Source organism: Equus asinus, chromosome 3 (genome assembly GCF_041296235.1).
Source record: "Equus asinus isolate D_3611 breed Donkey chromosome 3, EquAss-T2T_v2, whole genome shotgun sequence".
Taxonomy (NCBI): Eukaryota; Metazoa; Chordata; class Mammalia; order Perissodactyla; family Equidae; genus Equus; species Equus asinus.
In genome coordinates, this window is record NC_091792.1 from 8,072,361 (window position 1) to 8,089,490 (window position 17,130).

General features: G+C 36.7%; 1 protein-coding gene across 50 annotated transcripts in view; it reads right to left on the reverse strand.

The window, feature by feature from the left end:
* Positions 1-17,130, reverse strand: part of CAMK2D (calcium/calmodulin dependent protein kinase II delta) — a 291,337-nt gene that overhangs the window by 36,177 nt on the left and 238,030 nt on the right. For 12 of the 50 annotated variants that reach the window (XM_070504671.1, XM_070504673.1, XM_070504657.1 and 9 more), the window contains 4 exons: positions 9,988-10,110; positions 9,076-9,159; positions 8,586-8,628; positions 4,931-4,965 (listed from right to left, as the gene is read on the reverse strand). In XM_070504671.1, coding sequence (XP_070360772.1) covers positions 4,931-4,965; positions 8,586-8,628; positions 9,076-9,159; positions 9,988-10,110 — 285 coding nt within the window. Of the gene's footprint in view, positions 1-604; positions 665-3,527; positions 3,561-4,930; positions 4,969-8,585; positions 8,629-9,075; positions 9,160-9,987; positions 10,111-17,130 lie in introns of all 50 variants that reach the window. The other 38 variants (XM_070504655.1, XM_070504656.1, XM_070504670.1 and 35 more) reach the window with 7 other exon arrangements.

Below are 17,130 nucleotides of genomic sequence, written 5' to 3' on the forward strand. Positions count from 1 at the left end.
TCTCAGATATGCAATTTCATTCTCTGGATTAAAGTGAAACAGTGATAATTTAATTTAAAACACAACAAACAAAAAGCCTTAAATTATCTAGTACCTCTTTATCTCAGAAGGTGAGGTCTTACAAAGCCCTGCTGTCTTTTAATAAGAGGAAAATGAGGACTCTGAATAAGGTCTACATTTACAGTTGTCTAGCAATCATCCCCTTAGCTCTCCTTGATGTCAACATTGCATCATGAAAGGAAGAAACCATTGTCTGCATAATCTAGAGCTATCATCAGAAGAAGAGCTAAGAGCCACGAAAGCGCATTCTACTGCATTTCTAAGGCAGCATGCAACGATGTCAACTACAGAGACCACAGCTATCAATACAATGCTCAACAATGAAATGAGGTCATCTTATGTTAGAAACACACTGCTTGACAACTACCTTAACAAAAAGAAAACAAAAAAAAGAACGTTTTTCATCTTAGAGAAAGCAAAAACAAAAACAAAACCCAACAAAAGAAAATATTTATATATATGTATCTATATAGTGAAAGCAAATGAGAGAAACAACAGAAAACAGTAAAGAACTTAAGAAGGGTTACAAAGAGTCCAGGTATACCAGCGCCGGGGTAGGAATATTTTCTTTGGGGCTGGTTACCACGTTGGCTTTGTTGTTTATCTGTAGGTATGCAGAAAATAGAAACAGAGATGCCTTAAACCCCTGGGTAGCCAATGTCTCTATATGCAGCATGTCTACATGGAGATATAGACATGAAAATAAAGAGCCACTGAAGACGAACATGAAAGACACTGTGAGGACTGACAGGAATGATGATCAGGTCTAGTCTCCGATGGTCACACACAGGCTAGTGTCTGTGATGATGGAATGATAAAACAGACTTGGCTGCTTTGGCTGTGCCACCTTAGCAAACAAAGAGCTGCTTCAATGGAGCTCAAATCAAGTTTCAGAGTATGAAATAACAGAAACATTTTCATACTCTTCAAGTTGGATTCTGCTTCCCAGCTTCAAACTGTTCACTGTTAGGAATACATTCCTTTTTTCATTTTATTCTTGAGCCTGAAGTCACACATACACTGTCTTTCTCTGGGGAACCATCATCACTTTGTTTAGTAGGCATCCAATTAAAAAACTCATCTTCTGATGAAATTCAGGATTTATATTTTTTAAAAAATGATAACTCTTGGTCGCCTTTAAAAAACACATCTTCAATTACAAATGGGCAAATACTCAATGTAAAAAGACTTTATTTTTCAACGTTGTTTGAGAGGAAAACTACATATTTTCTGTCAAAGTGTTACTGCTATTGTTGAAGACTATATTTGGTAATATCACTCCTCTGCTTTAACATAATTGGGTTTGAACTTAAAGAAGAGATCATTGTCACTACGGAAGCCACATTGTGAAAGCAATTCAGAGGGTCAATAATTATCGTAACGGGCCCACAGAGAAGACTCTTTGTAGACAAGTGGCAACTTGAAATGACAGCTGAGTTTGGGCACTAAAGAATCAAAAACTAAAAAGTAATAATCAACATTCACGTAAACTCATGCATGACAACTTACATATGGTTCTCAAACAAATATAAATTAACATTCATTTTCTTGCACTATATTATCTAGGTATTTTCTTTACATATTATTATCTAAACGAATACACCCTATAATTTTACTATAAATGTACTTAAGGACTTAAAGAGAAAAAGACACTGCATAAAATAAACGAATAGCAAATGAGTATTTACAAGCAATTACACGAATTTAATTGTTTGGACTCTATGAGAATTTTTTTAATTCCATATTTTATACCTATAGATCATATTCACACTAGCACTACGTGGAAGATAGGAGGTTAAAGATATTAATTTAGGTATGTAATATTTTGCTTTTCTATTCATTCACATTTGTGTGATTATTTGGTATCAATATTATTTAAATAAGCTCTAACACTGTGCTCTGTGACATGCAGGAAAAGAGAGAAAACTTTTAGTATCCTTTACTGGAAAACTCTTTAAATGTTAAGCCATCAATCTATATTTTGCAGATAGTTTGTTTACAGTTTTTCTTTAAATATAAGTTCACAGAATATAACACAAAATTTGTGCAACAGCCAAAAAGATAAGAGATAATGGAGTCTATTAAAGAGGGATCAAAATTCAGTATTTATGTTAGTATAAAATACATGAGAAAAGAGGCGGGATGCAGACACAAATAATTTCCTATCAGAAAGAATGCTTGGCAAAACACAGCTGACTTCTTATCACATGATCAGAGGTACTGATGATTAAAGCACCACATGGATTCAATATGCTATATTCAGTTTATATCAGTGGATGCAAAGAATGAAAGAGAAATATACTGAGAGATTTTTATTTCTGTTTTGAGACAAGAGGCTTGATTTCTTTCTAGGATATGGTTGCCAAGAGCTGCTTTGTTTTAGTGAAAATGTCCCACAGGCACACCTATGCACACATACGTATCTGCAATAGAACGCACACACACACAACACACACCCATACACATGTTCACACATACGATACACAGCACACACACAGCATCAGGTCTTCCAACTGAAAGCCATTCTGTCTCGATGAGCCATCCTTTATTGCCAGGCGTGGCAAATGTGAGTTACACAAGTATGTGCCTCAACCACATATTTAGTTGTGCACATTTAGTTGTATTTAAATGTGCAGTTAAAAAATTTTTGTTAATGTAAAGACTAGCTTAATGATTCTTTTTTGCTATGGGAAATCTTTTGAAGGTTTTTGTAATATTAATTAACTGAAAAATAACAGGAGAAATTTCCAAGTAAAAGGCTAGGAAGACTTCCTTTTAAAGATTCAAATACCAAGAATGGGTTCAACTATAGCTGTCTTTTAAACATACAAGAACTCTGGCACTTTTGTCTGTGAAATGTAGTTATTTTATATTATGGAAGCCGAGTATTTTTCTTAAAGAGTAAAAAAAAAAAAAAATGAATCAAGCAGATCTTCAGATGCTGCACTGACTTATTCTCATGACACATGGGCGAGATATTCCTATTTGACGTTAGTAAATATTTCCTCTAAACATACTTAACTAGGATGGTCCATTGTAAGAACACTTTCACACTATTTATAAACTCCATGGTAGGTGTATTATGGTGTATCTGAACTAAGAAGCACTCCTATTTTAGTAATCATGATCATCATTTAAAAATAATTCTACAGTGTTTCTTCACTTATCAATAAATAGACATTAATTATATCATGGTCTCTTCAGGTTCAAGAGGAAATTGGACTTTCTCCTTGTAAAAGATAATATCATATGGATGAAGGTATAAACTTTTCACATATTTAAAAAATTCAATTTCAAAGAAAAACTGTTCTAAGTGAACATGAGTGCTGTGTTTTGATAGTTAATTAACACTGACCTGTAACGGTCCTACACTCTTTCCACTTACACTAACTTAGGTACACAAGATCGTTTTATTCCTAAGTGTGAATTTTCACAGGAGGAGAAATCTGGGAGATAGAAATCCTCACCATCATTTGAACACTCGAACTGGACTTCCTTTTCTGAATTGACCAGTCAGAGAGAAAGGAAAAGAAAAACACATGCCCGGTTGAATTTTGAAAGTATCAAAGCATGGAGCACAGAATAATTTTGTCTTTAAAGAGGAGTTATAAGTTGACTAGAAGAAAATAGCTCTGGAAATGTTTCTTTCTATATCAGGAGACTAGTGACAATAAATCTCTCAATAGGAGCTGTGAGCCCTGCATCCCTGAACGGTACAGAAAAACATAGGAGAATAAAACATTTGGAAAATCTAAAATATCACATTTCCACCAATGTAACATTGGGAAAAAGGCAGACATTGACAGTCATTACTGAAATTTAAACTGGATACACTAAGCAGAAGGAAGACAATATCACAGGTCGAGGAAGGCAATTGGTCAACGGCAAGTGCCCTCCTAAGGGATCACAATGGCATGGTCACCAAAGCTCCAGAAATTCCCCAAATCACACACAGACAGGTGGTGAAGAAATGGCTGGGCACGAACATAAGAAGTGACAAATGGTTTTCTATGCTATATTTTCAAAATGAATTGACCACCCGACTTTGGGTCAAGTTCAAATGTTAGAATATTAACTAATTCCCAAGAATGTTGAAGTGTTCATATGGAATGTAGGCATCTGCCATTGGAAGAGAAAGAAAAAGATTAAAGAAATAAAACATTTAGTAATAATCTGGAAAGATAAGCAATGCAAATATAAGATTACATTCAATCAAAGGTAAATTCTCATGAAACAAAATAGAATCAGTAGAAAATGAGTTGTATTATTTTGTTTAGAAGTCCAAGAAAGTCAAAATATCCTGCTGTTATCTTTCTTGGAAAATTTTTCTAGTATTTGTTCAGACTATACATCTTGAGTATGTCTCTCAATACCTTATGATAGAAGCACAGGAACAATTAAGACCTTTATAAAAACTGCCCAAACAGAGAGATTTAGTCATTTGACGTTCGATTTCCCATACCAAATGATTTCATTTTTTTCCAGGCTATATATGTCAGCAGGCTTCAAAGAATACAGCATAACTGTTTGGAAAAGCATTTGGTTTTCACAGATGTTCAGGTCACCATGATATTCTGGGATTATAGTAAAGCAGAGAGGATTTAGACATTCAGTTTCTATAGCAACTCAATATAAAAGTAATATTTTGTCATGATTATTTAATATATAATAAAATAGAAAAAATACAGCTTCTCTTGGTATAAATGTTCGTCATCTTTGCATATTAAATTATTTTATTCTTCAACCTGCATCCTTTATCAGGAACTATAAAAAATACAAGCTGCAGAGACTTAGGACTTATATTTAACATTTTAAAATTATCCAGCATCTGAAAGTCAGAAGTGATTTCAGGAGCACCTGTTTAACTTACCTTTACTCCATCTGGTTTCTTCAACAAACTCTTGGCTGCTGCAAAGTGAGAGTAAAATCAGTTTAGTGAGTTATCCACAGAAACCCACAGCCAGGCAACAAAACAAGGGCATTGTTTCCTTCTACCACCTTTACTGAGTAATGGCCAACATACGCCAAGTTATCAAGGTCACACTGATGAGCGCGAGCTTACAGGACATTGAAACACAGTATCACTTTTCTTGGTTTTGCCACATCAAATTTAGAACTAAATACTTATTTAGTTCATTGCATATAATTGAACACTTTGCAAGTTATGTTATTGGACTTTATTTCACTGTTGGTTGCGAAAAGGATACTGGAACTTTAACTGGACTATGCTTTTGTAATCCAGAAAGTTGATTTCAGTCTTCAGACATCAGCTTACAGATCGTATTACATGTTCATTCACACCACAAGTAGGGTGACCATGTCAGTTCTGCCACGTAAGCCCTCTTTCTAGAGGTTTAAAACTCATTTGTGAAAATTTGCCCTGGCTAAATAACATCTTTTTAAAAAATATATATTTGAAATTAGATTTCATTTTCATAAAAAATATTAACTATATTGAAAATGAAATGGTATATTATTGACCCAGAGCAAATTTTTCAAATGCTTAGCATATGACCTTTTAAAAAAAGGCATTACGTATTCTTTTATACTTCAAAATCAGAATAGAAAGGCTTCATAAACAAAAGCCTTTTACGTTGAAAAATTAAAAATCATAAAATTTGGGGCTGGCCTGGTGGCGCAGCGGTTAAGTTCGCACGTTCCGCTTCTTGGCAGCCCAGGGTTCGCCGGTTCAGATCCCGGGTGTGGACATGGTGCTGCTTGGCACGCCATGCTGCGGGAGGCGTCCCACATATAGAGGAAGCTGGGCACTGATGTTAGCTCAGGGCCAGGCTTCCTCAGCAAAAAGAGGAGGATTGGCAGTAGTTAGCTCAGGGCTAATCTTCCTCCAAAAAAAAAAAAAAAAAAAAATCAAAAATTTGACGTGAGGTATCAAACAAAATGAAATCTTTAACTAAATCAGAGAACTGAAGTATATGGTCTTTTATGAAGCTTCAATTTCTTGGAGGGGCACTTTTAGCATTCTTTCTGTTACTGGACTTTGTGAGTTTATTAAAAGGTAAAGTCATCCTTTCAGAAAATTTACTTTGAATGGGTACATACATAGTGAACAAATTATATAACCATCAGTGACAATTAGTACACCAAGTGTGGAACATTCACTAATATGCAGGACAAAGCACACACACATGCTTCCCTTCAATGTTAATGAACTGTATACAGAATTATTTAAGTAAATCAGAACAGCATTTGGCGTCTGAAATGGAAATAACTGGCTATAAGAGAACTGCATGAACATGTAATTTCCTGACATCCATTTGATTTGGGACATTATTTCGATATCACTTTGGTATAATTTTAAATTATTATTTATTTTTAACATACAAAAATGTTAATTTTATTTAGTCTTTAGCAACAAAGCTATTAATTTATTATTAATTGAAATTGTAAGAAATAGTTGCCTTAGCTATACTACTGGTTGCCTGGGGCTGAAAAGCAGTATTAGGTCAGTCCTGCGGCAGTTAATAGGTTAGAAAGCGAACTGAGAATAACTGGAATTGCAACAGCAAGCAAAGAGAAGACGATGATTCGGGGTAAGCAGGGATTTGCCTGGGAGATGCAGAAACGTCCCTTTTGGTTACTATTTACCTTACCTCACAAGAAATACATTCCACATACAGGGAGAAAAGAAAAAATAAAAACAACTTTATAACCATATACTTATGGACAAATTACTTTAAAGAACATGTTTGGCAATGAAACAGAATGAATAAAATACTCAAAACTAAAATGCAATATCAAGTATAAGATGTAACTGGGTCAAATGTTATTCAGTTGGTTTTGAAATGATGGATTAAAAAAAAAGTTTGCTTTTCATGCTAAGACATTCAGAAACAATATAAAATCCACATATTAGTCATGAGTTTTTAGTTTACACGATGATGAAAAGGAAAATGAGGTAAACAAAAAGCTTCTATATATGGGTGCATTTATTAACAAAGGCCCAATTATGCTTAAGAGTGTCTTTAACACTTTAACAAAACACATAATCTTAATTCTGGAGATTTTCTTTTCAAGTTAATTTGTTAATAACAATACAGACATAAATTTTATATATAAATCATCCTAACTTTTAGTGATTCACTAATTATTGGGCCACAGTGAAATATTTATTTGAATATAGTATATATATTTAATAAGATGACATTGAACTCACCCATATAAATGTCAACTATATTAATCAAATGTTCATAAAACAGGTAACTTGACAAAGGCAGTAACAGTTTTATTACACTAAACAAACTGGACAAAATACATACAATTGACTAACACAATCCCTCAATTTGCAGCATTACTCATTGTATTATTATTGTTGTTGAACAGCTCAGCGGAAGCCTTTGGAAAGCTGCCTATGGCTTCACATTATCTATAACTAAACACAACGGGGGACAGGAGGTGACCATTTAATACAATCGTAAACAATATCTAGAAATTGGCTGACAAGTTTGAAGAACATCTGATGATGAAACGGCTCATCACCTCCAATCACTACGATACCCTGGGTAAGTATGCAGCAGGAATAAAGACCTGAAGAAATCGCTGGATAATTAGATGCTGCTCATCACTCTCAGGAAGCGGTAAGCAAGGTAAAATAGTAGTATTTCTGGCACAATCTTTGGACAATTGTTCCAAGTCTAATCAGCCAAACACTAAGTTTAGTAAGCGCAGCTTTCTCACTGCTTCAGTCGCTCCCCGTACACAAGACTGACTGGCATTTACCAACATTTTATTTTTGGAAACCTGGTCCTTTGAGATAATCTATCAAAGAAGGGGCTCCAAAACTCAAATAATTTATGTAAATAATGTACACTTTATGTCAATTTTGGAGAGTCACTCCTACAATAAAGAAATGCTTTACCTTCTTTTAGCCTGTTAACTAACAAACTTATTTTTACCATGGAATCATTTCGAGGAATGTTTATTATCCTATGATATTACTGTGGGTAGATCCTCTGTAAATTCCTGAGTTTAGATACCTTTGAAAGTTGTAACCATTCTCATAGCGTGCCAAGATACTACTGTCCTTTTGAAAGAACTTAGGCCTAACAGAACTGGGTTCCTCAATAAGGGTAGTCTTTTAAAAATCTTGCTTATTGGGATTCCCTATGAGAATGAGACAAAAAAAAAAGTATTCAGTTATTACTTTATGAAATAATTAATTCTAGGTTCAAAATGCTGAGCTCCCAGATGAGGGAGTACATATTTCCACAGCCTGTGTGTACCCCAGCAAGGATGACAGATGGTTTCAAGTCCTAGACCAGCACTGACCAGTGGCAGGGCTGCCTAGACAGTGCTCTGCTGGGAGTGAAGTCACATGCCTAACGTCTCTGTGGACAGGGCACCGGGCAGATTCCTAATGGCAGCCATGGGTGTGGAAGGAATTCATGCCACACATTTGCATTACTGAACAACAGTGTTTTTCTAATTATTAGGATTTTTTTTTTAACTCCAAAAAGACTACTTAAGAGGAGAGCAGAGGATAGGAGCAGAGTTCTTAACACATGTACCTGAAAAATTCCTCGTGGCCAGCATAGTTGTCAAGATGGCACCCTGTCAGAGAAACAAGAATACAAAATTAACGTCACCTCTGCAAATCTTCGACCTAACAAATCCATAGTCTTTGATGACAAACCTCCTAGCCCTCCTTCCAGTCAGGGGGTTTTTGGTTGTTTCTGTGTTTTGGTGTTCTGAGAGGAGCAGGCCTGTGTCTCACAAGGCCAGGACCGTCCCCCCATGTGCGGCCAGATTCTGATGATCAAATGGCACAGCTGTTTTCCACTGAAGGGAGGACCACAGCACACATGGCCACACTGATCCTAGCCCTTCAGCGTGGGTTTAATTCTGGTGTATATTCCATTTTCTCAAGACCCAGAAGAAGAATAAGAGTATCAAGGTCTACACCTTTAAAAGCCTTTGCTAAAAGTTATTTTCCTCAGAGCGAATCTCACTTCTCACTCTGCCAAATCCACTTCCCCACAAATATGTAGAATGTCTTACCTTTAGTTTTCTCCTGGCATTAAACTTCTTCAAGCAGTCTACAGTCTCCTGTCTGTGCATCATGGAAGCAACAGTAGAACGTTGCTGGAAGAGGAGAAAAAGAAACTTAATTGAGGATATTTAAAACATTCTAAGCATAATAGTATCTTCAGGCTCATCAAATCTTTATTAATGGCGCCTGCACCCACACTTGTACTTGTAAGTATTCAACTGCAAAAGTTCCCTAATAATGAAAGACAGATTTTGCCAAGACTATTTGTGACTAAGATACAACTTTATCTATAGAACATATAGAAACAAGTATCAATAATTCCTCAAATTATCTTTATTTCAACGTTTTAAATCATATTTCTATTGGACTGCCTTTTGTTTACTTAGCATCATATTTACTACCCTACCATTTGATGCTCATCCCTAGAAATTTACTGAAATCTGTACATTCCCCCCAAGGTTCATACTATATTTCTCAGTACTTCTAAAGCACATTCCTATGGCCATTCTGTCATGCTAGGAAAACCCTACTCCCAATTTCCAAACCTCCCCTTTTTTTATACTTGCCTAATGATAAATAATTGAACTTTGTCTAATCTCTTCTTCTGGGATATATTTACTCTTGGTATGATTTTCTTAACCTCTGTTCATGGGTATTACCAACAATTGGTAGGGGTAATACTCCTTCCTCATGTTATTGTAGGCAATATTTACTTAGAAATCTATGCAAATCAGACTTCGCTACCTGAAATAGCATTTTTCGCCATTATAAAATTTATGTTAGATATCTAGAGTCAGAAATTAATTCATTCTGAGTTTCATCCCTTTCTGCAAAAATTATTTTAAATCCATGAAAAAAATTTCAAAGGAGAGTTTATTTTTCATTTTAGCTCCTGAGGTCTTTGGAGAACTGTCACTTACACAGATCCATGGGTGTTTCAGTGCCTCTGAGGCTGTGATACGCTTGGCAGGGTTGATAGTAAGCATTTTATTGATGAGGTCTTTGGCTTCAGGAGTCACTGTGTCCCACTCTGGTGAGGGAAACTTCAAAAATATAAATTTATAGAGTTTAAAAAATAGATACACTCAGTCAAACAGGGAAGAGCCAAATATACTAATCATTTCTTTAAGTAGTGAATTTCTTCATAAATTTTCTTGTATTATATCTACATATAAACTGACATAGAGATATATATCCCTGTATGTATATGTCTACATATATTAAAGAAGAGTAACTGATAAGGGACAAACATATCTACTAAATTGCATGTCATATCTAGTAAATAATATCATATCTAGTAAATACATTTTAAAATTTAGAAAAATAAACTTAAGAATCTTCTAGTCCTCTCAAACTATCTTTGCTTTGATCTGAAAATGAAATTTTATGCAATCTTTCTCATATTTATTTGCAAAAATCAATAAAAGCTTAGAAGTTGTCATGTGTTGATGTCATTATGCTATTATGTCAAGGTTCAAAACGAGGTATTACATACTTTCACAACTCATGAACAGTAACAGCAAAGATGATAAAACAGCTTCAGTTCCTGTGCCAAAACTAACCTATTAATCATGGCTATTTGGAGTCCTCTGACACTAGAAGAGGCTCAGCAGGATTTGATTTGAACACTTCAAAAAAGCTGATCTTCTTAATTACAAATTTCACCAAGGCAAAGTTCATGAAAGTAACCAAATTTCATAACTTCTATTAGTAATCCATTTGTACGCTAATAGCTATATAACAAACCTATTTATCCTCTTTCTTTATGTGAGTTTTTTGTTGCTAATTCTGCAATCTCATTTTCACATAATCAGCGTATTTAGTAGAAATAATATTCTTGATGAGTTAAGAAAAATTTACATCACATTTCTAAACAACAGACGGAATATTGGGTTCTCTTTCCAATTCGTGAATTTTTGTAGATAGTCCTGGAAAAAAAGCCATGGTCACTGTGTCATGGACTGAAGTTAGTTTACTTTTAGTAGTTAAAAATGGGCAGTTTGTGGGGCCGGCCCCATGGCCGAGTGGTTAAGTTCGTGCGTTCCGCTTTGGGGGCCCGGGGTTTTGCTGGTTCGGATCCTGGGCGTGGACATGGCACTGCTCATCAGGGCACGCTGAGGCGGCGTCCTACATAGCACAACCAGAGGCACTCACAACTAGAATATACAACTATGTACTGGGGGGTTTGGGGAAAAAGAAGAAGAAAAAAAGAAGTTTGGCAACAGATGTTAGCTCAGGTGCCAATCTTAAAAAAAAAAAAGGGCAGTTTGTGAGCCATTGGCTAAATGAAACATGAGAAAAATGATACTGACTCTTTAATACTTGTAAATTTTGCCAGTTTAACAGCTGTCATTTTAATTCCAGAGCTTATTTTGGGCAGTTGTAAAAACTTGCTAATGACTAGGAACTACTGAAGAAACACTCAAGGCTGCTGCTTAACGATGGGCAGGTCCTCTGACGGCAGCTACTTCAGCCTGCATGAAGGTGGAACTGTTTCTTATTTTTCTAATTTCCACAAAGGCACTCCTCCACATTCACCAACAAGTGCATCCACAGGGCTGTATGCCCAGAGGGGTGCCTTGCTCTACTCTCTAAGGATGGTGAATGTGCCAGCTGTGGCTGTGTAAATGATAATTTGGTCCAATTATTAGTCTGGCTAGAATGAAATGCTTCGAAATTAAAAGAATATACATTTTATATTCTCATGATACACACAGCCATCTAAACAGAATGTTTTAAGAGATGCACTGAGGAATGAGGCCTGATAGAATATAATACAGACTTTTTATATTAACTCCTCTCACTTTACATTGAGCTTTTAACTCATGCACAGAGGGCGGACCCAATATTGCCCACTACTCAATTACCCCACTTAGTGATATATGGAAAGCATCTCCAGACCCTGCACTCTGACTTCCATAGGGCTTGTGTGAGGTACAAACCAGAGGAGGTGGTAAATCATATTTACAGACATAATTTTCTGTCCTTTGATAAAGATATCAATGAGCACAAAATTAAGCCATGAAGAGAAGATAGATAAGGACTCACTCTTCAGATTTAGAACTTAATTCATGTTGTGTGTGTGTGTGTGTGTGTATATATATATATATATGTGCCTACTTTTAAATATTCTAATTATAAATGAAATGTATTAGAATTGTGATTTTCAAATATCTTTCAGTTGTGAAACTCATTCTCCAAATGAAAGGTTGCACAGAAGCTCACTAGGTAAACAAGACAAAAAATGTCAAAACTGACATAATGGAATAATGTTCTATTTGATATATGGATCATTGCAAAGTATTGTTGTATACAATTTAAAATTATGGAAGAAGTTTGGAAGAAGGTGGTGTAGGAGGATCCTGAACTCGCCTCCTCCTATGGACACAACAAAACTACAACTACCTCTGGAACAATTTCCTCTGGGAGAGATCTGGAAACAGTATAAAAGGACTGCCACCACACGGGACAGCACAGACCGGGGTAGAAGAGGCAGAGACACAGCCCCGCTGAGCAAAATCCCACCCCCTAGCCACTGCGCCTCACAGCCAGGGGAGCGCTCAAAGGCGCAAGCTCTTCCTGGAGGAGTGGAGCTTCTGAGCTCCACAGTAGGCATCCCAGCCCTTAGACTCAGCATAGGAGAGACAAGATCCCATAATACCTAGCTTTGCTGGTCTTGAAAACCAACAGGGAACATACCCAGGAAAACTACAGAACTTGAAGGAAAGAAAAAAACTGCTCTTCAAAGGCCCGTGTAGGCTGACCTGGAAACCAGCACAAAGACACCAGATAGAAAAGTGCATAGTCCATTGGTAACAGAGACTCACTCACTAGGCTTGGAACAAATCCCGGAGAGGCAGGAGGTGGCTGGGCCCACCCCCCAGGGACTGAGACACTGGAGGTAGCCATTATTGTGACCTAGTTCTATTGTGCTGACACAGAGGCTGGCAGGCCACATTGGGATCCTCCCTCTAGCCCGTAGGCGTAGGGGTCTGCCCTGCCCACTAGAGCACCCAAGGAAATGGAGTATAGCCAGGCAGCAGGCAGCCCACCCCAGGGTCTGACACTGCCCACCAGCAAGCTTGGGGCAGCTGTCTGGACCTGTAGCCTTGTGGGTCTGTAACAGATCGTGCTACTGGCCATCACAAACAGCCACACAAAGGATCTGCCCTGCTGTCCAACACCTGAAATGGCTGTGTGCTGCTGCACCTGAGCTGCCCTGCCCATTAGCCAGTTCTTGCCAGAGGTCTGCCTGGACCAAAAGCCAGATGACAACAGCTGCAGGAGGCTCACCTGAAGCCTGCCCCATCCCCCAATCACCAAAATAGGGACAGCTGAGAACTGCAGGGAGCCACATGGTGGGGGGGAGGAGCCTCCAGCACCTATGTGTCCCAGGGCCTAGCAACCAGCCACACTGGGGCCTGACTCTCTTACCAGCAAAACTGCAGTAGTTATGTGCTATCGAACTTGCAGCAAGCTGTGCCAGGGGCTTGCCCCACCCAATAAAGTGCCTGTAGCAGCCACACACATCAGAGCCTCACAATCAGCCAGCTCAAGGGCCAGCCTACCTGTGACCCATAGCAATAGCAACCCTGCCACAACAGAAGGGCACATGCAGTCCACACAGGGGACACCCCTGGAGCATTTGGCATGGGTTGACAAGAGGGGAGCAAGCTGCTGGGCCCCATAAAGCATCTCTCACATAAGGCTGCATTTCCAAGTCCAGGAGAAACAGCTGACCTATCTAACACATATATAAAAACACAGAGAAGTAGGCAAAATGAGAGAAATATGTTCCAAATGAGGGAACAGGACAAATCCTCAGAAAAAGAACTAAACAAAACAGAGATAAACAACCTACCCGATGAAGAGTACAAATTAAGAGTCATAAGAGGGCTCACCGATATGGGGAGAAGAATCGATGAACATGATGAGGACTTCAACAAAGAATTAGAAAAAGTAAAAAAGAACCAATCAGACCTGAAGAATACAATAATGGAAATGAGGGAATCAACAGCAGAGCAGATGACACAAAAGAATGAATCAGTGAGTTGGACAAAAGAGCAGAGGAAATCACCAAAGCCAAACAGAAAAAAGAAAAAATAATGAAAAAGAATGAGAACAGTATAAGGGACTTCTGGGACAACATCAAGCATAGTAACATCCACCTTATAGGTGTCCCAGAAGGTGAAGAGAAAGACAAAGGGGCTGAAAAATTATTTGAATAATAGCTGAAAACTTCCCTAACCAGGAGAAGGAAACAGACATCCAGGTACAGGAAGCACAGAGAGTACCAAACAAGAGGAACCCAAAGAGGCCCACAGCAAGACACATTATAATTAAAATGTAAAGAATTAAAGTTAAAGAGAGAATCCTAAAAGCTGCAAGAGAAAAGCAACAAATTACATACAAAGGAAATTCCATAAGGCTATCAGCTGACTTTTCAGCAAAAACTTCACAGGCTAGAAGGGAGGCATGATATATTCAAAGTGCTGAAAGGAAAAAATCTGCAACCAAGAATACCCAGCAAGGTTATCATTCAGAATGGAAAGAGATAAAGAGCTTTCCAAATAGCAAAAACTAAAGGGGTTCATCACCACTAAACTGGTATTATAAGCAATGTTAAAGGGGCTTTTTAAGTGGAAAAGAAAGGACTACAAGTAAGAATAAGAAAATTATCCAAGAAAAAATATCACTGGTAAAGGCCAATATACAGGTATGGTAGGGGATCAACTGGAACAACCACCTACAAAGCTAGTATGAAGGTCAAAAGACCAAAGTACTAAAACCACTATATCTACAATAAGAGGTTAAGGGCTATACAAAAATAAAACAGGTAAAATACAACACCAAAAACATAAAACGTGGGGTAGGGGAGTAAAAGTGTACAGCTTTTAGTAAGTAAGGTCCAACTTGACAGACCATCAACTTAACATAGATTACTATTTACATATGAACCTTGATAACCATAAACCAAAAACCTATTATAAATACAAAAAAAAATAAAGAGAAAGGAACCCAAACATAACACTAAAGATAGCCATCAAACCACAAGGGAAGAGAGCAAGAGAAGAAAGGAATAGAGAAGAACTACAAAAACACCCAGAAAAAAAGTAACTAAATGGCAATAAGTACATACTTATCAATACTTACTTTAAATGTAAATAGACTAAATGCTCCAATCAAAAGACAAAGAGTGAACGAATGGATAAAAAACCAAACCCATATATATGGTGCATACAATAGACACACTTCAGACCTAAAGACACACACAAACTCAAAGTGAAGGGATAGAAAAAGATATTCTATGCAAATGGCAATGAAAAGAAAGCTGGGGTAGCAATACTTATATCAGAGAAAATAGACTTTAAAACAAAAACTGTTTTAAAGAGGATATAACACTTGTAAATATCTATGCATCCAACATAGGAGCACTTAAATATATAAAGCAATTATTAACAGACATAAAAGGAGAAATGGACAGCACCACAATAATAGTAGGGGACTTTAACACACTACTTATGCCAATGGATAGATCATCCAAACAGAAGATCAATAAGGAAACATTGCTCTTAGATGACATATTAAACCAGATGGACTTAGTAGAGATATACAGAACATTCCATCCAAAAACTGCAGAATACACATTATTTTCCAATGCACATGGAACATTCTCCAGGACTGATCACATATTAGGCCACAAAACAAGTCTCAATAAATTTAAGATTGAAATAATACCAAGCATCTTTTATGACCACAAATGTATGAAACTATAAATCAGCTACAGGAAGAAAATTAGAAAAGCCACAAATATGTGGAGATTAAACAAAATTCTACTAAACAATGATAGGGTCAGTGAAGAAATCAAAGGAGAAATAAAAAAAATACCTGGAGACAAATGAAAATATGACATGCCAAAATTTATGGGATAAAGCCAAAGTGGTTCTAAGAGGGACGTTTATAGCAATACAGGCCTACTTCAACAAACAGGAAAAATCTCAAATAAACAATCTAATAGTGCACCTAAAGGAACTGGAAAAAGAAGAACAAACAAGGTCCAAAATCAGTAGAAGGAAGGAAACAATAAAAATCAGAGCAGAAATAAGTGAGATAGAGACTAAAGAAACAATAGAAAATATCAAAGAAACAAAGAGCTGGTTCTTTTAAAGATAAACAAAACTGACAAAACTTTAGCTAGACTCATCAAAAAAAACAGAGAAGGCTCAAATAAATAAAATCAGAAATGAAAGAAATTACAACGGACACCTCAGAAATACAAAGATTATAAGAGAATACTACAAAAAGTTATACACCAACAAATTGGATAATCTAGAAGAAATGGATAAATTCTCAGAATCATACAACTTTACAGAATTGAATCAAGAAGAAAGAGAGAATTTGAATAGACCAATCACCAGTAAGAAGATCAAAACAGTAATCAAAAATCTCTGAAAAAATAAAATCCAGGGCCAGATGGCTTCCGTGATGAATTCTACAAAACGTTTAAAGAAGACGTAATACCTATCCTTCTCAAACTCTTAACAAAAATTGAAGAGGAGAGGAAGCTTCCTAACTCATTCTATGAGGCCACCATTACCCTGATACCAAAACCAGACAAGGACAACACAAAAAAATAAAATTACAGGCCAACATCACTGATGAACATCAATGCAAAAATCCTCAACAAAATACTAGCAAATCTAACACAACAATACATTAAAAAGATCATACACCATGACCGAGTGGGACTTATTCCATGAATACAGGGACGGTTCAATATCCACAAATCGATCAAAGGTCATACACATTAACCAAAGGAAGAATAAAAAATCACATGATCATCTCAACAGATGCAGAGAAAGCATTTGACAAGATACAGCATCGATTTATGATAAAAATGCTAAATAAAATTGGTATAGAAGGAAAGTACCTCAACATAATAAAGGCCATATATGACAAATCCACAGCTAATATCATTCTCAATGGAGAAAAACTAAAAGCAAACTCTATAAGAACAGGAACCACACAAGGATTCCCACTTTCACCGCTGTAATTAAACACAA